Below are 23,923 nucleotides of genomic sequence, written 5' to 3'. Positions count from 1 at the left end.
TCCAGGTGGGAACAGGGAGAGACTTTGGGAAAAATGGCTCCAGATGATGAAATTGATAGAATCATTGACATGTTCTATCAATTTATCAATGAGGGAGATTCTGGAATGATTCATTAAATCTGGGAAAAGCGAAAGTAGGGAAGCATATTGATTGAATGGTCCCAAAACTAAATGAAGTATACTATACCTCTTTGCTCTGAGTATCAATTAATGAAATAATTCTATCAGGATGAGGGGAGATGGGAAATATGGTGGCCCTGGGATGGTGTTAAAGAGAGGTAAATTCTTACTTTTCAGAGTGAGAAGTCAATAGTTAATGCTCAAACCTGAAAAGTTGAGAAGTAGCAGTATAAATATGTTATTTAGAGATACAGATATAAAATTTAAAATAGAAGGCCAAAACTTGAATGTGGTTGCCATTGGGGAGCAGATATTGTGTGTAAGTAAGAGCTGTTATTTTTCATAATAAGTCTAATGGTTTGCTTCTTTAAATCACACAACTATAAATTTGTTTTTGTTTTGTTTTTGAAACAAGGTCTCATTCTGTTATCCAGGCTGAAGCGCAAAAGTACAATCATGGCTCCCTGGAGCCTTTGTCTCCTGGGTTCAAGCGATCCTCCCACTTCAGTCTTCTGAGTAGCTAGGACTACAGGTGCATGCCACTTTGCTTTAAAAAAAATTTTTTTTTTTTTTTTGTTTTTTGCAGAGACAGGGTCTCACTATGTTGCTCAGGCTGGTCTTGAACTCCTGGACTCAAGTGATCTTTCTGCCTTGGACTCCTAAAGCGTTAGGATTACAGGCATGAGCCACCATGCCCAGCCAGCATGTATAGCTTTGATAAAAATGTATATATCTGTATCAACATGTATCTATCTCTGGAGCATACTGGAAAGTGGTGGCTGAAGTGGAGAAGGGTGACTTTTTTTTTCCTTCCCTCATTGTGCTGCTGGGATAATCAGTCAATAGTATAAAAAGCTAATCAGTTAAATGATGGTGGATGGGGAAGTTTGGTCTTTTGCTAGAGCCCAAAGCAGTTGCATCAGAAGCTTTGAGTTCCTAGAACCCTGGACCCAAAGGCCTTGAGGGAAGCTTGTTTGTCTAGCAGAGCCAAGATCCTCTGAATTATTGAGCTGGGTTGATCCACTCTCTCAGGACAAGAGAAGGGTCCAACCCTGGCCATAAAATCTACTGACACTGGCTGCCCACTATAGAGGGGGACTCACTTTGTTTACCTGAGCTGGGAGAAGAGCGCTGTCATCCGTTAATACCTGTAACAGCAAGAAAATTTGGGGGCTCTCCTCACTCTTCAGAGTGCTGCCAGCTTGAAGGAGGGAACCAACAATCAAACAGGTGCCTACTACTGAGGACAACAGAACAAAGAAAATAGAACATTTTTTGTTTGTTTTTGTTTTCTGAGATGGAGTTTCACTGTTTTTGCCCGGGCTGGAGTGCAATGGTGTGATCTTGGCTCACTGCAACCTCTGCCTGCTGCGTTCAAGTGGTTCTTGTGCCTCAGCCTCCAGAGTAGCTGGGAGTACAGGCATGTGCCACCATGCCCAGCTCATTTTTTTTTTCTTTTTTTCTTTTTTTTTTTTTTTGAGATGGAGTCTCGCTCTGTCACCCAGGCTGGAGTGCTGTGGTCGGATCTCAGCTCACTGCAAGCTCCGCCTCCCGGGTTCACGCCATTCTCCTGCCTCAGCTCCCCGGGTAGCTGGGACTACAGGCACCGCCACGTCGCCCGGCTAGTTTTTTGTAGTTTTTAGTAGAGACGGGGTTTCACCGTTTTAGCCAGGATGGTCTCGATCTCCTGACCTCGTGATCCGCCCGTCTCGGCCTCCCAAAGTGCTGGGATTACAGGCTTGAGCCACCGCGCCCGGCCGCCCAGCTCATTTTTTGTATTTTTAGTAGAGACAGAGTTTCACCACGTTGGCCAGCCTGGTCTCGAACTCCTGATCTCAGGTGATCTGCCCGCCTCGGCCTCCCAAAGTGATGGGATTACAGGCGTGAGCCACTGTGCCCGGCCAAGAAAATAGAACTTTAAAACAATCTACAGCACCAAATATAACCTCCATAGGCATCCAGCAGCATACTACTAAGAAATGATATGGAAATAAGAATAAGGTTTTGGCAATTAAAAAGAAATCTTAAACTTAAAATTCAACAGCAGAAGTAAAAAGAATAAATACTGCTGGGCCATGGGGGAGGTCATCTAGAAGGTCAAATGGAGAAACTATGTTGCAACACAAAACAAAAGCATAAAGAAATGGAAATAATGAGTGAGAAGAGCAGTGATGCTAAAGCTAGGAGATCTTGTATCTGAATAATATTTGCTCCAGAAGAAGAGAAAGGAACAAATGGAGTAGAGCCAATAAAGAAAGAAACAAGACAAGAAAACTTCTCTGACCTAAAGAAGACTTGAATATTGAGCTCAAAAGCATTCTTTGAGTGCCTAGAAATAGTAACAAAAACAAGACACGTACCTAATCATATGCTGGTGAAATTTCTGAACTTCAAAGGAACTTCAAAAGAAAATAATCCTTAAAAATTCCAGATGTAAAAACAACCAAGAACAAAATCAGTTACCTGAAGAGGAAAGAGAATCAGAAGGTCACTGAAGGCATCTTCTGCAATTTGGGAAGACCAAGGACCATGGAACAATACTCACAATTTCTGGGGAAAGTTCTCAGATCTAAGAATCTTGGCCAAAATATTATTTAAGTGTGAGGGGCAAAGACAGACATTTTCGGATGTACAAATATATCCCCATTGACCATTTCTAAGGAAACTATCAAAGAAGGTAGTCTAGGCAATTGAAACTTAAATTTGAAAATCAAGTGAGCAAAACAATTTAAAACTCACAATAGGGGAAGACAAATAGCACAAGAAACAGTGGAGACCAATAAATCTAGTGGAATGTGTAGTAAATAAATGAATGACAATAAAGTGATTTAAACTATTATAAATTAGAAAGAGTTTTTGAAAGAGAAGACAAGGAAGAAAAACCCTTGGAATAGTTTGAAACTAAAATGATAGGTTATTTCCACCAAATCCAGGATTTGAGATAGAGGGATTGTGGGGATGAGGATGGGGAAATAAAAGGTGCTATAGGTGTGATCTAAATTGAGGCGATTAAGTTACTCTATGCTTTTGGTATGATGATGGTGAAATATGGGTTCAAGTACAACTTGAAAGACCTATTAGTAATAGGTCTCACTCTGTCTCCATGCTGGAGTGCAGAGACACAGTCTCGGTTCACTGCAACTTCTGCCTTCTAGGCTCAAGAGATCCCCTCTCCTCAGCCTCCCATGTAACTGTAACTGGGACTACAGGCACGCACTACCACGCCCAGCTACTCTCCTCCTCCCCCTCCCCCTTCTTCTCCTTCTCCTTCTCCTTGTCCTTCTCCTTCTCCTTCTTCTTCTTGGATGTATTTTGAAGACACAGGGTTTTGCCATGTTGCCCGGGCTGGTCTTGAACTCCTGAGCTCAAGCAATTGCCTGCCTTGGCCTCCCGAAGTGCTGGGATTACAGGGATGAGCCATCACACCTGGCCAGTGTTCTTTAATTTTCAATTCTTCTTAATGACGAGGCTGCGTTGATTAATTGCCCTTATAATTATAATCAATGAAGTAAGAAACATTGTAAAGTAAATGGTGTTCAAAGATACCCTGTGGTTCCATAAGCAATGTCTGGCGAAACGCCTTTCTTACATTTCTTACATTCTTTCCCTGTATGCTTTCCCCACTACCCAGAAACAATGACTAATGACTGTTACTAGGGAAAAGGGCTAGAGAATGGCATGTAGGTGATTTTGTGAGGGCCCAGAATAAGAACTGAATAACATATGATGCCAATAAAGATGGATATCTGAGTACTTATAAGCTCTTATTTGTTAGGAAAGGGAGCTGTTCTGGCATGCACTATAGGGGATTTGTAATCCTCATTTTTAGAAAACCGGACTTTGTGATGGGATTTAGAAGACACCAGGTTGAAAGCCACCAATGGAGCAGCATGGTGAAGTCTCTGGCCTAGAAATTAAGGTGCCTCAGTTTAGCTGTGTGTCTGCCGTTTTTGTGAACCATGTGTCTTTGCATAACTCATTTAAGCCCTCTGAGACTAATTTTCCCACTCCAGGAAAACTGTTGCTGCACGTAGTCAGCACTCTTAAAATCTCTTGAAATGTCTGTTGAATAAATAATGAATAAACAAATGAGTAAAATGACTTGTCTAAGGTTGCCCTCAGTGTGAGCTGTGCCTGAGCCCACAGGTGTCCGGATGCAGCCTGATGCTCCATCCAGCTTAGCACACCACCCCAACCCACTCACCGGTCTCAACACCCTGCACACCTCGCAGAGACTCTGCTCCTGGTTCTCCACAGAGCACAGCACTAGGGTGCAGACCAGCATGTCCACAGAGCCATCGGCCACCTGGTGCACGTTCTCCCCGGCAGCTACCACAAAGCACTCAAACTGCAGGTGTGAGTTCTCTGCAATGCTCTTGATCAAACACTTCTCAAAGTTGGGGTTGGGGTCAATACAGGTCACCCTGCACCCAGGTGGGTAGAACCTGAAGTTGGCCCCTGTGCCACAGCCCACCTCCAGCAGGGAGAGCTTCCCGGAGGGGCCCGCAAACTCCTGCAGGTTGCCAAAGAGCTCCCGCTTCTTGCTTGCCCTCTGTTCTTTGTACATCACAGTGAACCTTGCCAAGAAGTAGGGGAACCATTTTTGCACATCCAGTTCTACAAGCCCATAAAGTTCAGCAGGTACATGGGAAATGCTAGGATGTCAATGGCCAGCAACCAGGAGGCCCAGGAGACACTGCTGACCAAAGGCAGGGAGCAGTGCCCAGTGGCAAAGTGGATGCCGCTGAGCTGGGGACTGCATTGGTGGTCACACCCAATCTCGAGGATGTGACTTTCTCCACTAATGCTCTGCAGGCTAGAGTTCGAGGAGAGGATTCCAAGGTTTAGGCTGAATAGGGCTGGAGATTTATCCAGGTGGGGACTGAAGAGTCAGGGGTCAGAGCGTGAGGGTAATGGTCAGGGAGCCCAAGCTGGAAAGAAAGGCGAAAGGAGGGTGGTAGGTGGGGAGAAAACGGAACAGCCAACTTCAGGACTGGGGTACTGGGGTGCTGGTGTAGCTGAGGAATCCATCAATGACAGTGAGAGTTGTTATCAATGGTCCTGCAGTTTAGGATCTTGAGTGTGACCTCAGGTGTAGGCAAGAGAAAAAGCATGCAGTGAAAGAATTGAGGAGCTCAAGAAATTCAAAGGGTAAGATGCTGGGTGGGTCATTTGCACTGAGAATGAGGGAGCTCAGGGTGGAGAGGAAGCAGAACCTGGGTACCAGAGTGAGCATGAAGGGAGTCAGGTCAGGAGGTGGCTGTGGGGCTGGCAGGGATCAGCCTCAGGGGAGAGAGGCAGGAGTGGTGGAGCTGGATGGCAGGAGCCCACAGGATTTTTAGAATCACAGTGATCTGTGCAATCAATATATAAAGGTTAAAAACTCAATCAGTGTATAAAGGATTTTCTTTTCAACCAATAGCATTCCAGTGAAGGGTCAATTCACTGGATTAAATGAATTAGTCAATTCATTAATCACTTCTCTATTGACAGGCATTTAGGATGTTTCTATTTTTTCACAAATATACCACATTCCAATTTGAATTCCAAGATAATGAAAAAATTAGTTTTTTTTCTTTATGAGTCAGAGGACGTGTTTTTAGGGGATAGACAATGAGTAATAGTTCCCTAAATGCAGCAAGGAGCCAAACAGAATGCCTCCTCTCTGGGAAAGGAGTAGCAGGGACCGCAGGCACAGAGGTGTCTAGGGCAGGTTTAGCAGAGCCAGGTAATGTGGATGACCTGGGGCTGCTTTGAGTTCATAGCTCGGTTCTAGAGCGTGAGGTGGGACAGCTAGGAGGGTGGTGGGAAGACAGTGGGTGTGTGTGTGTGTGACAGAGTGCTACGGAGACAGGAGCGTGCATTTGGGGCAGGCAGGTGACCAACGAGGAAAGACTGTGGGATTAATTCACCTCACGATTCTGCCCAGGATTTCCTAAGGTGGTCTTGGTGAGGCCAACAAAGGCCGGGTGGGGTGGAGACAGAAGCTGGATGGATGGCTGAGCTGTGAACTCTTGTGGGCAGGAATCTTATCTGCAGCCTCTTGGGTTGACAGCACTTTGGGAAGCCCTTCAGGGGATGTTTGCATGCTCCACCTGGCACCGAGTGGGCTCCTAGTGCTGGCCTGTGAATGGAGAGGCAGGAGGAGACTGGTCAGGGCTGGAATGGCCTGGAATGCTTCAGGGAGGGGAGGAGAGGCCAAGGGGTGAATGTCAGGCAGGCCCTGGAATGGGGAAATGTTGCTCAAAGTGGTCACCCACCCTCAACCCCAGATGTGAACCTGAAAAGTCCAGAGACCTTTTCTCCTTCCCGTTGTCCTCCCCAGCCCTCTCTAAGTATGGAATCTGGGAATTTCATCTTGGGTGAAAAATCCATGACCCAGGGAAGGGCAGTGACATGTTCAGGGCCTCAAGGCAGCAACAGTGTCCTGACAAAGATTTCCCAGCCAGGCTTTAGGAGAGAAGCGAATGCAGGAACTCCTGGCCTGGGTGGGCACAGCCTCCAGATTGCAGATCCTGTAGGGGGCTGGAGGTGGGGACAGATGAGAGGGCCAGAGGCAGAACTTGTTCGGGGAGGTGTGGGAAGGCAGGCATTGGTGTGAGAGGCAGTGGTGAAAACAGAGTTGAAGATGAGCCCTGAGGGGTAAGGAAGTTGGAGTGTGTGTGTGCGCGCGCGCGCGCGCGCCCGTGTGTGTGTGTGTGTGTGTGTGTGTGTGTGTGTGTGTGTGTATGTGTTTAAATTAAACAATTGGTCTCTTTGCCTGCTTGGGTGTTGGGGAAGGAGGGCAGTGAGATTCCTATGAATGCAAATATCACAGGGCCAGCTAATCCGTATGCTCTTCAAGCTACAACCAGGCACAATTCCAGGTCGAATCTCTCTCGCCTCACACACACATACATGCTCCAGAGCCGATACCACAGCAGGTCTCCTTGGGCACCCCTCTGCCTCTGGCCTGAGCTGACCCAACACCAAAGGCTAGGGCCGGGAGGGGAGACAGGGAGGGAGGCTGGTGAGCCTCCACTAAGATCACTGAGAAGGGGTGACATTCTTTAGCCTCGCTGGAAGTCCTTGTGCTTTAACTGAAATGGCCAACCAGGAAGGACATTCCATCCCCACCCTCGTCTCCCCCAAGGGCTTGGTCTGAGGTGAGGAATCTGGCCAGCTTATTGGGAGGGGTTAGAGGTGGGCTAAGGGCAGACGGAAGCCAGGCCTGAGAACAGGGTGTGGCAAGCGTGATTGGCCCTACTGGGAAGTGAGGCTAGCACTCAGGCTTTGTCGCGTATTCCCTGTGCCAGCACCAGAGGCTTACCCCTCTTGACTGGGTTTGAAACTGCTGGGAATTGTTTGGTGGTGGCTTCATGGGAGAAAGATAATGAGAGCTGAGGACTTTCAAATAGGAAAATGGTGGGGGGAGCGGGAGGAGAGTTGAGTGCTAATAGAAGCACACACACTCAGGCAGGCTTGCAAATGTGTGCCATTGTGTAACCACAGCTGCCCCCTCGCCTAGGATGGACGCACAGACCCCCATCTGTGTAAGCAGGCTCAGACATGCGCGTGCATATGCCTGGGGGTGTGAGCACAGCAGAGCCCAAAGGCCTGCAGGCGTGTACACACAGAAGTGTACACACATCCACAAAGTGTCACAAATACACACGAATGTCCCCTTCCTCTACAGGGACGCATAAAATAAATGGGCAGGAATATGAGTAGAGGGTCCGGGAGGTGAGCGTCCAGGGTAATCATTCCCAAGGCCCCTGGGTTTCCGATGCCTACTGGAGTGGGGAGGGGAGGAGCCAGAAGTGCGGTCGTGGCCCTCTCAGCTTAGTTTCTTTGGGAAATGAAGTAGGAGGGAACGCAGCCAGGGAAACTAGCTGGGCCAGGAGGGGTCAGACTCCCGAACAAGTGAGCTGATCTCTCAAGGAGGAGCTGGATCGGTTTTAGGGAGAGCGGTAAGGAATGCCTTTCTGGCTTCAGCAGCCTGGACGGGCGTCTGGGCGTTGACTCCAGGGTTGGAACTTTTCTGCCCACCTCTTCCCCCAGTCTCTTGCCACTGCTCCGGCATCAGGGATCTCTGTTCTTCACCCCGTCTCCAAGCATCCTCCTCCGGGAAGCCTTCCCTCACTGAACCCTTTTCTGATGGGCTGGAACTGTGGTCCCCCGCTGTTCTCTGCGGCCGTCTAGGGATGGCGCTCCTGCCCACTCCGGACCATTCCTGCTTGGATTGAAAGTCTGGGCTTTGGCGGAGCGGGCGGGCAGATGGCGGAGGGCGGCTCCAGGAGGGGCCTGGCAGCAGAGAAGGGTGGCCCGCGGCTAGCCCCGCCCCTACCTGTGGAAGCCCCGCCGCCTGCGCCGGCGGATAAAAGGCGCAGAGAGTCCCTGAGGTCAGCGAGTGCGCGCTCCTCCTAGCCCGCCGCTAGGTCCATCCCGGCCCAGCCACCATGTCCATTCACTTCAGCTCCCCGGTATTCACCTCCCGCTCAGCCGCCTTTACGGGCCGCGGCGCCCAGGTGCGCCTGAGCTCCGCGCGCCCCGGCGGCCTTGGCAGCAGCAGCCTCTACGGCTTGGGCGCCTCGCGGCCGCGCGTGGCCGTGCGCTCCGCCTATGGGGGCCCGGTGGGCGCCGGCATCCGCGAGGTCACCATCAACCAGAGCCTGCTGGCCCCGCTGCGGCTGGACGCCGACCCCTCCCTCCAGCGGGTGCGCCAGGAGGAGCGCGAGCAGATCAAGACCCTCAACAACAAGTTTGCCTCCTTCATCGACAAGGTGAGCGGGACTGGACCTCGCCTCGCCTCGCCTCGAGCCGCGCTCCAGACCACACCAGCCGCCCTAACTAGCCCTGCCTGCGCGCGGGCGAGGCGCTGGGAGCACTGCCGCCCTTCTGTCTTTCAGCTAGTGTTGGGGGCACGATCTGGGGGTCCTTCCTTCTCCGCATGAACCCCGTGGCTATTTTATCCCCTCGGTTTCCAAGCCCTCCCTTCCAGCAAGCTGCCCAGCTGCCCCTCCCTTTCCTCCGGGAGTGCGGGCCTGAGTGCCGCAGGGCTGCCCTCGCTGGCTGCCTGCGGGTCCCCTGGACAAGTTTTGCCTCTGGCTAGGAGTTCCAGAGGCCTAGGCCAGGAGTTCTCTCTCTGGGACCCTTTCCCTGAGAGGGGACCGTGTGGAGTCAGGAATGGAGTTGGGTGGCACGCCCTTCCCAGCGGGGAAGACCCAGTCTTGTTCAGATGCTGATGCGGATGCGGATGCTGGAGATTAGGGCTACAGTGAGGGAGGCTCCCGCCTCGCCCCGCCCCCACCTGCCTGGTCCTCCAGCCTCCCTTAGGTGGCAGGAGGAGAGGTTACACCTGCCCTTGAAGATGGCCCAGTTGGGGGCAGGGAGTGGCAGAGAGGGGCCTCGAAAAGGGGCCATTTTGGAGATATTTTTCCTGGCTGTTGGACTCCGTCACACAAGGGCCTCTGGAGGGGTCAAGGGACAGACTTGACTGGTGGGTTTGGGAGGAGTGCGGCCAAAGCCAGGAACTCAGGGCTGGCCCTGCTGGGCTGTTCTGGCTTCCTCAGGCTTCGACCAAGTTTACTCCCACACCACCCCCATCCCTCATGTCCTCCTTTCCTTCACCATTCACCCAGACCTGTTTTTTAGATTTTGTAGGGGCCTCCCCAAGCTGCTTCAGGCCCAGTTTCCCCCACGTGTTGAGCCGCACGTCTTACTCTCTGTGGTCCACAGGGCCTGGAGCCCTGAGCTGCTGGTTTTGCAGAGGCCTCTATTGCCTCCCACCCCTAATCATACCAGCTACTCCTTAAGAGCCTTTGTGGACTCCAGGCTGGGGTCATTTTACCAATGGATTGACTGTCCTGAGGCCTTGCTGGAGAAAGGGGAAGGAGAGAAAGGATACTGAGGAAGGAAGAGAAGAGGTCCCAGACCAAAGGGAGGGCTGGGCCTGGTCATCTTCATGATCCATTGACAGGAAGAGGTGGCCCTTCAGAGAGGGAGGTTGAGAACACCACCTGTAATGCGATGGGGAGTGAAGTGGAGGCGAGGCCCTAGAGCACATTCGTCGAGAGTCAACCACGGGGCACATCCGTGCACCAGGCAGACCTGCTTCCTGGATCACTCTGTAGGACACTTGATTTGGAGTCCAAAGGGAGAGGGCTGGTGGCCCCAGGCAGGGAAACAGCCAGGGAGAGCAAGGCTCTGCTAAGTGGCTAGAGACAATGCTCCTCAGTCCCGCTGTGGGTGGCACACTCCGGCTCCTCTTGAGTTTCCTCCTTCTCGCCCTTGCTAGGTGCGGTTTCTGGAGCAGCAGAACAAGCTGCTGGAGACCAAGTGGACGCTGCTGCAGGAGCAGAAGTCGGCCAAGAGCAGCCGCCTCCCAGACGTCTTTGAGGCCCAGATCGCTGGCCTTCGGGGGCAGCTCGAGGCGCTGCAGGTGGATGGGGGCCGCCTGGAGGCGGAGCTGCGGAGCATGCAGGATGTGGTGGAGGACTTCAAGAATAAGTAATGCCCCCAGTGCTGCGTGTGAAAACCCCTGCCCTGGACCTCATCAGCTGACCCTGTGCAAGTCCCCCTGCTTCAGGAGTCAGCATGCAACTGCTCAGTCCAATAACTCCCTGAGGGGCCAGTCTTGACCAATGCATTTCCTACTTTTCCTCACTCCTCTTTGTCCCTGGGGGCTGTTTCCAAATCATTCTGGTCTTTTCCTCTGACTCAGTCCCAGTGAAATGTCTCAGCCCAGCCCTGACCTGCACTGTCTCCTGTGGGTGCCTGACCAAGGCCCCGAGAGAGAGTAGGGCAGAAAGTGTCTTCTGACAGGGGTGCTTCAGAACTGGCATGACCTTCACAGATTATTCTAGAACAACTCTCTTTTGTTCAGGTGAGGAATTAGAGACCAGAGAAATTTTGGAACTTGGTTGAACTCACACAGCAAAGGTCACTGGGAGAGCTGGGACTTGAATTTTAGGTCCCTGACTCCTAGGAGGGGACACGGAGCCAACTTGGGAAGGAAAGAAGCAGGGAGGGAAAATGGTTATCGTGAGCCATGGGAGGGCTGCAGAGGCTGAGGGTGGATCTGGTCATGGTAGGAGCCAGAAGGAGGCCCAGGAAGGCTGGGACTGGGGCTTTTGAGGACAGGCCTTTGAGGTGCTCGCTGTGCTCTTTTCTCATTGAATAGAAACAAAAGCCTGAAGCTCAGGCCAGCCCCACCCTGGCACACCTGAGGGGCAGTGGGGCAGTGAGTGAGTTCTGTCCCCGCCTGTGGCTATGTGACTAAGCAGGAGCAGGTACATTGGCTGTGACTGGAGGAGAGCAAACAAGGTCTTTGTTGAGTGCCCCCCCACATCCCCACTTCCCTAGGGCAAAAGTCAACAGGATTAGTCCCATAGCAGGTGGAACCAGACAGGTGCAGAGTAGGGAAGGCCTGGGGCTACCATTCAGCCCCTCTTGTTAGGACTAACACGTGTGTGTATGCATGTGTGCACACCTGCTGCCCCCCCAAAACTCCCCCCACCCCAAACCCTCAGAGCACCTTCCTGTGGAGCCAGCCTGAGATCCAGGCTGGGACTGAAACAGGAACTGGAAGGGGGTCTGGGGAAGGGGTACAGGGAGGGTCCCTGTGTGCAGCCACTCAGGGAGTTCTGATCTGTGCACCCTTTGGACCTGGCTGTGCACCGCCGAGGCAGGGATGGACAGGAATCCTTGCAGATATTTCTACAGCTTCTATAGGGCTTGAGGAAGTGTAACTTTGAGAGTATGGGCACCTCCCACCCTGAGTCTGGGCTCCTGAAGGGGCTTGGCCTACCTGGATGTCCTGCTCTCCACCCCAGGTTGCCCCTACTGCTCCCAGCAGCTCTTGGAACTCTTGTTTCCAACATCCTTTTTTGAGTCTCAACATAAGCATTAGATTAGGCCAGTGTGGTCTCTTCCTCTGTGCCTTGTTTGCTCAGGTCCTCCTAAGGGCCAGGAGTGGCTCCTTGGGAGGAAGAGTGACAGGAGCTGTGGGAGGAAGGATGGGGACTGGATCATCTAGGTGGGACCTGGTTCTTTCACGACTTTGTGTATCCCTCATCCTGATTCTACAAGGTTCCTCCCCTTCAGACTCCTTCTTTGCCCCTGAGGGTGGGATTAGGTAGTGATTAGGGCATGCATGGAATGAGCTGCCAGGGTTCAAGTCTGGGCTGTGCCACTTAGCAGCTTAGTGACCTGGGCAGATTATGCTGCCTCTCCGTGTTCCCTTCTCTCTGTTCGTGCCTCTCTGTTCCCTTCTCTGATAACCAGAGTACCATCATTACAGGTTTGCTGTGAGGATGAAATGAGCTCGTGCACAGAAAGCACATAATATGTGCACAACCCATAGAACACAGTCCATGCATATGACTATTATTATTCGCTTTCTTTCTCCCAGGACATGCAGCTTCTGTGCTGTCACTCACATGTTTCCTATGTGCCCCACCAACAATCCCCAATGCCAAGACTCAAAGCCCTGGGACTGGCCACGTGGAAGTCAGGGAAATTTGATTTTGTAGCTGACACCTGTTTTTTCAGGTGTGTCTTTAAAGAGTAGGGGAAGGGAGGCAGGGCAGATTTCACAGCTGGATATGGCTGGGGGAGCGTGGAGGCAAAGCTGTACCAACACCAGGCCCTCCTCTACTGCAGGTATGAAGATGAAATTAACCGCCGCGCAGCTGCTGAGAATGAGTTTGTGGTGCTGAAGAAGGTGAGTGGAGAAGACAGGCTGGAGGCGGGTTGTCTGAAAACATGTGGGACAAAGGACCACAGGGTCCTCTCACCTGAGCAGCCCATGGGGACCTCTGGCCAAGACCTGCCTGAGCTGTCCAAGAGGAAGTCTGCACAGCCTGTCCTGTGGGTGCATGTGCGTGTGTGCGTGTGTGTGCGTGTGTGTGTGGGGGGCGGGGGGGTGACTCATTTCTAGGCCTCTAGGGGTTAGAACTAAGAGCAAAGGATGGAGGTTATAGAGGGAGATTTTGATGCTGAATAAGGAAGTACTCTATTCAAGACAGAACATTTTCATCACAAAGGTGGTGCTTGGCTGGCCTGAAATGTTTGCTGAATGAATGCAATGAGCTGCCTCCAGCCAGCATGAGCTCTCTGTTCCTGAAGATGTGCAATGTTGGAAGGCCTTAGAAGTATCTTAGGGGTCTTGTCTATATGCTCTTTAAGATTCTCTTCAAAACACTGAGCAGTTGGTGTTCCAGGCCAAACCACAGAAGTGCAACTTGCCCCTGGGAGCTGGGCCCTTGGAGATTCAGGGATGAGTAAAAGTGAGGCCTGTCCATAGGAGTTTAACCTCGGGAAAGTGCAGCTGGAAGAGGCCCAGACACCATCTTCACCTGGGGTGTTATTTGAGGCCCAACTGCATCATAGTTACCATGCTGCAAATTAAACACATAGCCTGGAGATTTTCCATCTCTGGGAGAGGGGCTGGGAATCTGAATGACTTTGTGTTCTGCTACTGACTGATGAAAAGTTGAATTCCCAGAGTTGAAGTGATTTTTTCCAGGTTACACGGTTAGTAGGTGGAGCTAGGGGGGTGTTGAAACCATCTAGGTCTTTAGGAACTCGTCAAGTGCTAGCTTGGGGCTTCAGCTGCTCTGGGATACCCGTGCTGATGCCCGCCATGCAGTCTGGAGGGGCAGCAGGGCAAGCTTCCTGCTGTGACCATGTCAGGCAGCTGGAGAAACTCTGTTTCTGGGTAGGGAGGTAGTGTTTGGCCTGTGGGTTGGGTAGGGCAGGACTACTCCCACCCCTGCTAAATGTTCCCTGTACTGAGGACGTGGTCTCCCTCTGCCCCATCTTGCCCCAACCCCCAGGATGTGGATGCTGCCTACATGAGCAAGGTGGAGCTGGAGGCCAAGGTGGATGCCCTGAATGATGAGATCAACTTCCTCAGGACCCTCAATGAGATGGTGAGGACCACGGGGCTGGGTGACATGTCTTATCCTACCCATTCTAACCAGGAAGACATTTGGTCCAACCCCCTGCCTCTGGGCCAGTCCAGGTATGTGTCAGTGTGAGAAACAAACTCAACCGTCCAAACCCAAAGAATGGACTCAGAGACCTGGAGAACAGCGAAAGTGACACTTTTAATGACAGTCTTGCAAGATGGGTGTCTGATGGGCAGGTACGCCCAGCACAGCCACAACAAGCAATTTATCCCCTAGTGCACAGGTCCCTCCCTCAGTTCCTCACAGGCTGAATGCTATGGGGTTAGAATCTTCCTGGACATCACCTATTGGTTGTTGGGTTGGGGCTTTAGGTGTTTTTTTTAGGGTTGGCTTGCTGCGTTTTGTTGCAGCCCACAATGCATTGCAATCCTAGTCAGCTCAAGGGCTCTTTAAGTATTTGACTTATGACCTAAGTAGCTGGGCAGGCTGATAAGAACAGACAAAGTGAGTCATTTTGCAGGCTAGTAAACCTTCATCTTAGACTAAACTTCTTTGGTTCAGGTGAGGGCAAGAGAAGCTGAGGGGCCGACAAGCAGGCATTGGCTATTCAAGCAGAGGGCTAGTATATCCTATTTCTTCTGTAGTTTGCTGACCTAAGCCAATTTAAGGCACTTTGTCTTGGAAATGGACCATTATATGTATTATTTCCTTCATCAGGGACTGGGAGGATTTATCCTGCCCTTTATCCTTTCTGGACTCAGGAATTCAGGATGGGCTAAGGGTTCGGGAGGAGGTGGGGGTGAGTCAATCAGGATTGACCTTGGAGAGACATGGGATGATTGCAGCATTTCCAAGGTAGGGGGATTGGGTGGGACTGAAAGGAACCGGGAGGAGGTCAGGGGACTCCAGGGACAGGGTTCAAAGGTGGGCTAGGTGGGGCCAGCAGGGGAGCCCAAGTCAAGAGAGACTGGAGTGCCTGAGCATTTACTCCCAGAGGGGCTGGGTGGTAGCTGCCTGCCAACTCACCACTCTAATGTCCTGCCTTCCCTTCTCATTCTCTCCCTCTCACCCTTGTCCTCCGAGGTTTCCAGCTGTTTTTTTTCAAGGGGATTTAAAAACCTCTCCACTCTCATCAGTGTGAGTCTCTGGCTTTAGGCAGAAGGTAGGGCGGCCAGTCACCTGGCAGAGGCTAGTCTGGGCATAATTAGCTTGTGAGGTTAATTACAGACCAGTTCTTCAGTTTAGTCTTTGCCAGAGCGTCCAGTCTTTATCAGCCCCTCAGAGCAAATGTCCATACATTTGTTAATTTCAGGGGATGTTTCTTTGAGGCTTGCTTCAGGCACTTCTAATCTCAGGTCTTCTTGTGTCTATCACATGATTTATTTATATGTAAACACACATGTACCATGGTGAAAGTTTAGTTTATTTATGTGTAAATACACCTCTGTGTGTGTGTGGTGTGTGTGTGTGTGTGTGTGTGTATATCAGTGTACAGACTGCAGAGTATCCTGTAGCAGGGTGGAATATGATAATTTCATCCATTCCCCATGGCCTCCCTCACAATAGAGCTCATGTGCCTATAGAACCTCACAGTAAGAAGTCGGCACAGCGCACGACACTGTCCCTTTCCTTATCCCCTTTAACCCTGCCTGATTCTCGTTTGAGACACTGCTAATGGGCTCTCAGGGAGCCAAGGGTGGACAGAATGAAATAACTTAATGTGTGCTGGGTCTGGGCCCCCTTGCTGCCTGGTGACTCAGCCCACTCCAGGCTGTTCTCTCTTTTCTTTCATTTGTGAGTGGGGAATCCCAGGGTGGGCGTGGGCATAGGATCCTGCCCTAAGTCCTGATGTCCTGTCTGGTCCCTACAGGAGTTGACGGAGCTGCAGTCCCAGATCTCCGACACATCTGTGGTGCTGTCCATGGACAACAGTCGCTCTCTGGACCTGGACAACATCATTGCTGAGGTCAAGGCGCAGTATGAGGAGATGGCCAAATGCAGCCGGGCTGAGGCTGAGGCCTGGTACCAGACCAAGGTGTGAGGCCACCGGGGGCATACTTCCTCCTGCCAGGGTCCTTGGTGGCAGCTTCCCTTACTCCTCAACTTGTCTCAAGTCTTCAGGGCCTGGGTCCCACTGTTTTGGCAGGCACCAGTGGTTTAAATCTGTGGTGCTTTGCCCTGGAGGAAATCCCAAGATGGGAGGACAGGGCAGAGGAAACAGATATGGATTAATCATTATAATAGCTAAAATATGGCAAGTACTTACACAGTACTAGGCAATTTTCAAATGTTTTGCCACTATTGACTCATGTAATCCACAGAACAGCCCTATTAGATAGGCATCAATATTACCCCCATTTTGTTTTATTTTGTTTTAATTTATTTATTTTATTTTTATTTTTTGAGATGGAGTCTTGCTCTGTCATCCAGGCTGGAGTGCAGTGGTGTGATCTTGGCTCACTGCAGCCTCTGCCTCCCTGGTTCAAGTGATCCTCGTGCCTCAGCCTCCTGAGTAGCTGGGATTACAGGTGTGCGCCATCATGCCTGGGTAATTTTTTTTTGTATTTTTAGTAGAGACGAGGTTTCACCATATTGGACAGGCTGGTTTCAAACTCCTGACCTCAGGTGATCCACCTGTCTCGGCCTCCCAAAGTGCTGGGATTACAGGCGTGAGCCACCGAACCCGGCCTATTAACCCCATTTAAAGATGAGGAAATTGAGGCACAGAGAAGTTTAGTAATTTGCAACTGCATGCAGCTAGTAGATGGAAGAGCAGGGACTAGATCCTGAATGCGAGGGCTCTAGACCTGGGAAGCTTAATCATCACATCTACTCCATGGTGGCAGGACAGTTGATGGTGCAGGGGCTGAGGTAGCAGGAGTGGGTGCTGGGGTTAACCAGTGTTCCTGAAGAAGGGATCCCGAGGCAAGGATTGAGAGGTCTGCCCCTGCAGAGATAGGGAGTCATTCATGGTGCATGGGCGAGAACACATGTATGCCAACAAGGAGACCTGGGTTCAGGCCCTCATTCCACCACTGATAGGCTGTGTGATCCCTGGGTGGTGCTTTCTCTTCTCCGAGACTCACTCTTCTCACCTATGAAATGGGTGTTCTGGGTGTTGAACAGGTGAGACTCTCAAACTCTCAGTGATTCTCCAGCAGAAGGACATGATGGGAGTGGAGGAGCCCCGGGGTCCATGGGGATGGGCCTGCGGAGCCTTGTCTATCCTCCCTGGCTGGCTGGGAGGAGAATGAATCCCTTCCTCACACTGCTGTCTGGTCTCCTGGCATCAGGCAAAGGTTGATGGGAGTCAGATGGTCCTTCCCTGAAAATATAAGTTGGCAGGGGCCTTCCTTGGGTGGGGAGAGGGATGAGTTAGTTACCTGTACTCTCTGCCCACTTCCTACCATAACTTTTTGTATGGCCCTTCCAGTTTGAGACCCTCCAGGCCCAAGCTGGGAAGCATGGGGACGACCTCCGGAATACCCGGAACGAGATTTCAGAGATGAACCGGGCCATCCAGAGGCTGCAGGCTGAGATCGACAACATTAAGAACCAGGTGGGACAAGCCCTCCTGGCTCCCCCTGCTGCTTGGGGCATGCAGGGGTGGCCAGCTGAGGCCAAACTCAGGATGCGGAGCAGGAGGTTTCCCCTCTCCCGGCCAAAGTTGGTGCCACTGTTTCAGACCCCCTTGTGAGATCTCTAGGACAGAATGTTCTTCCCCAGGTCCTGGCATGGGCTGATGGGAGAAGGGTCCTGGATGTGCACAGAGCATGTGGAGGGAGACTCAGGCTGACTGGCCAGAGGAAAGCCACCACTGGTTCCGCATTGATACTGAGCACTCTGATTGCACCTGGTTCTGGGTGCAGGGTGCTGTCCCTGGGAGCTCATCGTTCATTGCAGGGACAGAGGCCAGCAGAAGACGTTATAATGGCTCACATGGCCCTTTCCCACCCCAACCTCACTTTCCATGACTCCCCTCACTCTGCTCTGGCCATGTAACCTACTTCCTGTGTCTTGCATTTGCCAAGCATGGTCATGCTTCAGGGCCTTTGCACTTGGCGTTGCCTCCCCCTGGAAGGTGGTTCTCCCAGCTCTGTCCATGGTTGTTCCTTTCTCCTCCCTGGGGTTTAGGAAAAGACCCCTTTTCAGAGACAGCAGCCTCAAACACCCAGCCCCTCTATCGGCAGCCTGTCTGTCTGGTTCACTGCTCCTCTCTTCCAGCACCTGGCACATGGCAGGGGCACGGGTCTCAGATGAGAGACTGCCTGGGAGGATGAGCTTTGCTGGAAGCTGGGGTTGGAGGTGTTGATGGGGGAAGGGCCCCCAGCCCTGGCTGAGTAGGGTGTGGCCAGGGCAGCTCAGCCTGTGCAGGTGTCTGCAGTGGAGAGAGGGGGAAGGCTACACATGTGAAAGCTTCGGAAAGCTGATTTCCAGATGAGCTGTGGGTCCGGGGAATACGCGGGTGATTTACCCAGAAATGTCCTCCCCTTGGAGCCCTGTGGGCCTGTTTATAGGAGGGCAGAGGCTGCCTTGTGGCACAGAGGCAGGGCCACTAGTCACCCCATGAAGTGGGCCAGCTTCCAGGCCAGGAGGGGAGGCACAGAATAACAAATGGTGGTTTCCCAAACACTGCAGCCTCTACCACATCCAGTTCTCCTCTCACACAACAGGACAGATCCAGGCCTAGGGCCAGGTGTCTACCACCACTGAGGGGCATCAGGGGGAGCTACAAGGGGTCTCCGGAGGCAGTGGGGATGGCCTTAACTCTGGGGGCACCAGTGTGACAAGGCAGGGCACTGAGCCACAGCTGAGGGGCAGAGCGTCAGAGGGCCTCCTGGGGAATGTGGTCTCTGGCAGAGAGGCAGGCTGCTTCTGCTGAGGGAAGAGGGTCTGAGGACAGAGAATGGCCGGTGAGAAGGGAGAGAAGTCCTTGCCCAGGGGACAGGGATGGTGGCTCTCTGAGCTAAACAAAATGAGGCCTGCGACTATTCAGGCTCCTGGCCATGGGGGCTGAGCCCAAAGCAGAGGGCATTCTAAGGCCAGAGAGGAAGTGGCAGCTACTCCAGGCAGGCACAGGTCTAGAACCAGAGCATCCCTGACCAAACCTAGGGACTGTGAGTCATGCATCTCATGGCATCTGGGGGCATCTAGGAGGGTCTGTCTGCTCCAGGCCCTTCTGTTTTGGGCCTGCTTTCAACTGGTTCCTATTTTATAGGTGGTTTCTGGTCTTTCTTAGCTGCCTGACATCTGGGGACTCAATTAAGATCCCATGGTCTTAGAGCTCCTGCAGCTGGGGGCTGGGGCTGGGGGACTGGGGGTTTGAAAATCATAATAGCATTCATTAAAAATGATCACAATAGCATTTATTAAGAACTTGCTGTGTGCTAGACATTGTGCCAAGGACATGTTGTATACTATCTCATTTCATCCTCAAAATCTCCTGATGAGGCAAACACTGTGATTATTGTACTTTCAGAAAAGAGGGGACTTTGGCTTAGCAGGATTGGTTCATCCATGGTCACATAGCTAGTAAGTGGCAGAGCCAGAACTGGAACATAGGCATTGGATATCCAAACCGATGTGTTCAACCCTTGGGATTCTCTGGTACTTGGGGGAGTAGGTGGTGCCAATGAAGCCACCTTAAGCAAGTTGCCCGGGTGCTCACTGCAGGATGGGTAGGCAGGAAGGCAGACTGGTGAGCCCCAGCTGATAGCTGCACTGCTGCCCACAGCGTGCCAAGTTGGAGGCCGCCATTGCTGAGGCTGAGGAGCGTGGGGAGCTGGCACTCAAGGATGCTCGTGCCAAGCAGGAGGAGCTGGAAGCCGCCCTGCAGCGGGCCAAGCAGGATATGGTGCGGCAGCTGCGTGAGTACCAGGAACTCATGAGCGTGAAGCTGGCCCTGGACATCGAGATCGCCACCTACCGCAAACTGCTGGAGGGCGAGGAGAGCCGGTGAGGACAAGGAAGCTGGAAAGGGGATCCTTCTAGGGCTCCGTGGGGTCTGGGGCTTGACATTCATCCATTTACAAGCATTTCCTGTGTGCCCCTCCTCTGCAGGGCACTGGGTGTGGGGATGCAGGGAACACAGAGCTGAGGCTTGCCTCTTTGCCTTCAATGAGATGACCTTCCGGAAGGAAAGACCATGGAGTGTGAAGCTCAGGAGGCAGATTGAAATGATAACAGCCCCGTTGTGTGTGTGGCTTCTTAGGGTTATCGTATTTGATCCTCAGCACACATTCAGGTAGTCAGGTCAGAGATGATTGATTCCTTAGTCTCCAGAGGGGAAAGCTGTGGTTGAGTTTCATTAATTGAGGGAACAGGGCCAGTGTGCAGTCAGGGTGTGCTGATTCCTGCTCCAAGGATCTTCTAGGATGCCAAGCTGCTTCTCACTACAGAACTAAGTGCTACATCATGTGGTGTTAACTGACTGTGGTGGAGGAGGATAATTTTGTTTGTCCCCAGAGATATTTGCAGACTCGCTTGTAGTCAGAGAGGAGGCTGCAATGGGTGAGTCTGATAGCACATTCTTCATGAACCACATGACACCTCTGTCCATGCAGCTGGGCCTTCATGTATGTATTGTTGGGTTAGAACTCAACCTCTTCATTCTTGGCTTGTTATAAGACACCATGGCGATAGAGAATATGTAGGACATGTTTCTGCCCTCAGGGAGGTGCAGAGGGTGGAGGACAGAAAACATCCACAAAGGAAACCCCCAGAGACAAATAACTTGCATTTGTAAAATGCTGAATGTATACAAGAACTTTTTCTTTTCTGAGTATTATTCCTGAGGGGCCAGACAGAGACATGATGGAGGATGAATGGAGCAGCGGGGAAGGGACTGGGGAGTGAAGGGGTGCTCGGGTCGAGGGCCGGGGTGCTAGGGCCGGGGGCCTGGGTGCTGGGAGGCGGAGAGGAGACACAGGGCTGCAGGGTATGAGTAGGAGGCGGAGAGGAGGAGGAAGGGGCTTTGCCCCTGCCACTGACCCGCCTTCTCCCTGGGTTAGCACCCAGTCTTCTTTGTGGGAAGAAGAATTGAACACCAAAGGCCTCTGGGAACACAGAAGCTGATCTGGGCACAGGGAGCTCCAGCCAAGATGCCTCTCTCTGCTTCCACCTCTCTCATGGGGCACAGGGCCCCCACATTCTTTAGAACCCATACCCTGGGCCTTCTGTCGTCATAGAAGTCAGAGGTGGGGGACTCTTAGAGTGGTACCTGATCTGGCTTCCTCCTAGGGGAAGAAAAGGGGACTGAAGCTCAGAAATGGGTCAGTAGTGTGCCCCAGGTCACACAGCATGCAGAGGCATCCTCTTCCGAAAGCTTAATCTCAGTCTGAGCTGCTATAACCAGGCTTAGATTCAGGTACACTGAGAGGATATGGTTCCCCCAGCCCTGGGGGAATATGGAGGTAGATACCTTGCTTTTATCCCTTAACTTATCAGAGTTGTGGTCCAGAAACTCATTCAAACTGGGAGGCCTACTTTAAGAATACAAAGCTACCAAAAACACACCCACTTATTTAGAATGAGAAAAGTCACACAGGTCACTAGAGCCTTGGACATTCAGGCCTCTTCCGTCTGAGTTCTTTAGGCATTGTACCAGAAATTCTTAGAGTTGCTGCCTGACTGCAACCTGGCTCCCTCTCCCCACCCACAAGTGCCAGCAACTCCCAGCACAAGCAGGGGCCATTTAAGCAAGCCCCCTGGAAGCTTTCAGCAAACCTGTCTCTTTCCCTCAGGCTTTGCTCTGCCTGCTTCCTGGGCTTGGGGCCACAGAGGCCAGCGAGGCTCCCTTTATTCCCTCTACTAAAGTGAGGTCCTCCCTGCCCCCACAGAGCAAACTGATCCCCAAGGCCAAGGATTTGGTGACAACGGGGCTGTGAGTCATAAAACAAACAGCCAGCTGTCTCGAATGGATTTTTAATTTCTACTGCAAGACCTGTTTCAGCCCCAATGGCTGCTTAAAGCCACCCCCACTCCCTGCTCCTTCCTTAGTCCTGGCTGGAGCCCCATTTAGTCAGTCAATGATCCACTAATTATTTTGACATATATTAAGCAATGACTTTTCCAGGCCTCATACTGGGGATAAAAGTATCAATAGGCCACAGACACCTTTAGGATTTTATGATATGGTGAGGAAAGGTAACCATCTACATAAATGATACACACAGCTACCATTCACCGAATCCCAGGTGCTCAGGGCTTTAGACAGATTATGTCATTTAATCCTCACAAACAAGCCCATGAATTTGGTCCTGTAGTTGGGCCCAAGGCATAGGTGGGAAATGGAGGCCCCGAGACATTGCCTGGGATCATGTGGCCAGTGGACAGAAGGGCCAAAGTGAACACTCCCTTCCTGCATGCCTCCTCGCTCCTTTTACAAGGCTGAAGGCAGGCTGGAAGTGTGGGGCAAGAAGGAAAAATCAGTGATCCTCCTTGGGGCCTGGAAGGATAGGGAGCTGAGAGCGCTTCCCTCCCACGCTAGGAAAGCGCTGTCCTCACTGTCTGTCCTCTGCCCCCAGGTTGGCCGGAGATGGAGTGGGAGCCGTGAATATCTGTAAGTCCTTGACTGCAGCCCGTGGGAAGCATCCTTTGTGCTGTTCAGACGAGGCTGGGTCTAGAGAATGGCAGACTGGCCCAGGGCCCTGCTGGAGGGGCCAGGAACCTCCTTCCTTTCTGCAGGGTCTGGCAGGTCCCCTGGAGCACATACCGCCCGGCTCAATGGCCTGGGAAGCAGTACAAGAGGGCAGGGTGGGGCCGGGATCACTTGGGGAGCAGCCCTACCCCTGTTAGACGCTCCTTCTGGGTTGGCCCATGGGGGTGGGGAAGGGGTGAGGGAGAGGGGCAGCTGGGACAGGAGGGTGGGGTGCAGTGAAGGGATGGGGTCCCTGGTAGGGAGCCTCACACTGAAGAGAGCCCTCCTCTTTTCTTTCCCAGCTGTGGTGAATTCCACTGGTGGCAGTAGCAATGGTGGTGGCATCGGGCTGACCCTCGGGGGAACCATGGGCAGTAATGCCCTGAGCTTCTCCAGCAGTGCGGGTCCTGGGCCCCTGAAGGCTTACTCAATCCGGACCACATCCACCAGTCGCAGGAGTGCCCGCAGCTGAGCTGCCTCCCACCACTCCATTCCTCCAGCTACCGCCCACAGTCACAAGAAGATTCCCATTCCTGCCTCCCATGCCCGGTCCCAAGACCATGAGACAGTCTGGAAAGTGATGTCAGAATAGCTTCCAATAAAGCACCCTCATTCTGAGGCCTGAGTGATCCACGTGCCTGTTATCCTGGCTTCATGAGGCTGGGCAGGGGGAAACACGGGACTAGAGAAGGCAGGGTTTCCCTGGTGACTAGGAAGCCTTTTGTGCAGGAGACTGAGAAGGCACATGGTGGGATGGGGTGCTGCTCTAAGGAGCAGGATGCTTACCTAGTGTGAGCCTTGGCCTCCAGGGCTGGGGCTGATCCAAAGATTCTCCTGAGGAACTCAGAAGAGCCATGGGGAAATGCAGGCTCTGCCAGCATTTGGGCCTTGGAGTGCTGTCCTGCTAAGGGGGTAGAAAGGCTGTTTGCCTCCCTCCCCTCATGCCCAGAGCTGCCAGAACACATTCTTTTTGTGAGGAGGTCACAGACGTTCAGCTGCCCCAGGTCCCAGTTTCGGGTGGCCCAGCCAACTTTCATGCCAGCCGTCCTCAGCCCTTCCTGGTGCTGGGTCTGCCAGGCTCATGGTCAGCCAGGCCCTGGGGCCCTGGAGAGGTCCTCTGCATCTTGAATTCTGTGGGGGTGGTGGCTGGGGGAGGAGGTGTGTGTGTGCATGGGAGGAGGGTCCTAGAGTCTAGATCCCTGGTAACAGGTCTGTGCCTAGGACCTTAACGGAGAGATGGGTTTGTTTCTGGATCCATGGGAGTGGGGAAGGA

At 52.3% G+C, this 23,923-nt stretch overlaps 2 protein-coding genes across 2 annotated transcripts; one reads left to right on the top strand and one right to left on the bottom strand.

Annotated features, from left to right (window-relative positions):
- Positions 1 to 113: 113 nt before the first annotated feature.
- Positions 114 to 7,670, bottom strand: LOC117090871 (methyltransferase-like protein 7A). Its single transcript, XM_033223484.1, is given in 4 exon segments — positions 114 to 119; positions 4,325 to 4,719; positions 4,722 to 5,002; positions 7,639 to 7,670. Coding segments are annotated over 4 exon segments (714 nt in total).
- Positions 7,671 to 7,949: 279 nt separating this feature from the next.
- KRT7 (keratin 7) lies at positions 7,950 to 23,283 on the top strand. The gene is made up of 9 exons (XM_033222002.1): positions 7,950 to 8,882; positions 10,397 to 10,608; positions 12,763 to 12,823; positions 13,938 to 14,033; positions 15,883 to 16,047; positions 17,446 to 17,571; positions 19,747 to 19,967; positions 22,538 to 22,572; positions 22,953 to 23,283. The coding sequence occupies exons 1-9, from the start codon at positions 8,559 to 8,561 to the stop codon at positions 23,120 to 23,122; spliced, it is 1,410 nt and encodes a 469-aa protein (XP_033077893.1). The 5' UTR covers positions 7,950 to 8,558; the 3' UTR covers positions 23,123 to 23,283.
- The last annotated feature ends 640 nt before the right edge of the window (positions 23,284 to 23,923 follow it).

The sequence above is a fragment of the Trachypithecus francoisi genome, unplaced genomic scaffold, assembly GCF_009764315.1.
Source record: "Trachypithecus francoisi isolate TF-2019V2 unplaced genomic scaffold, Tfra_2.0 Lachesis_group11, whole genome shotgun sequence".
Lineage (NCBI taxonomy): Eukaryota > Metazoa > Chordata > Mammalia > Primates > Cercopithecidae > Trachypithecus > Trachypithecus francoisi.
The sequence above is the reverse complement of the archived record's forward strand: the minus strand, read 5'-3'. Positions and strand labels throughout refer to the sequence as shown.

Coding starts and splice junctions, on each gene's coding strand:
- KRT7 (XM_033222002.1), top strand. CDS start 8,559: ATGTCCATTCACTTCAGCTCCCCGGTATTCACCTCCCGCTCAGCCGCC. Junction 12,824..13,937: donor AGTTTGTGGTGCTGAAGAAG/GTGAGTGGAGAA, acceptor CCCAACCCCCAG/GATGTGGATGCTGCCTACAT. Junction 19,968..22,537: donor CTGGAGGGCGAGGAGAGCCG/GTGAGGACAAGG, acceptor CTCTGCCCCCAG/GTTGGCCGGAGATGGAGTGG.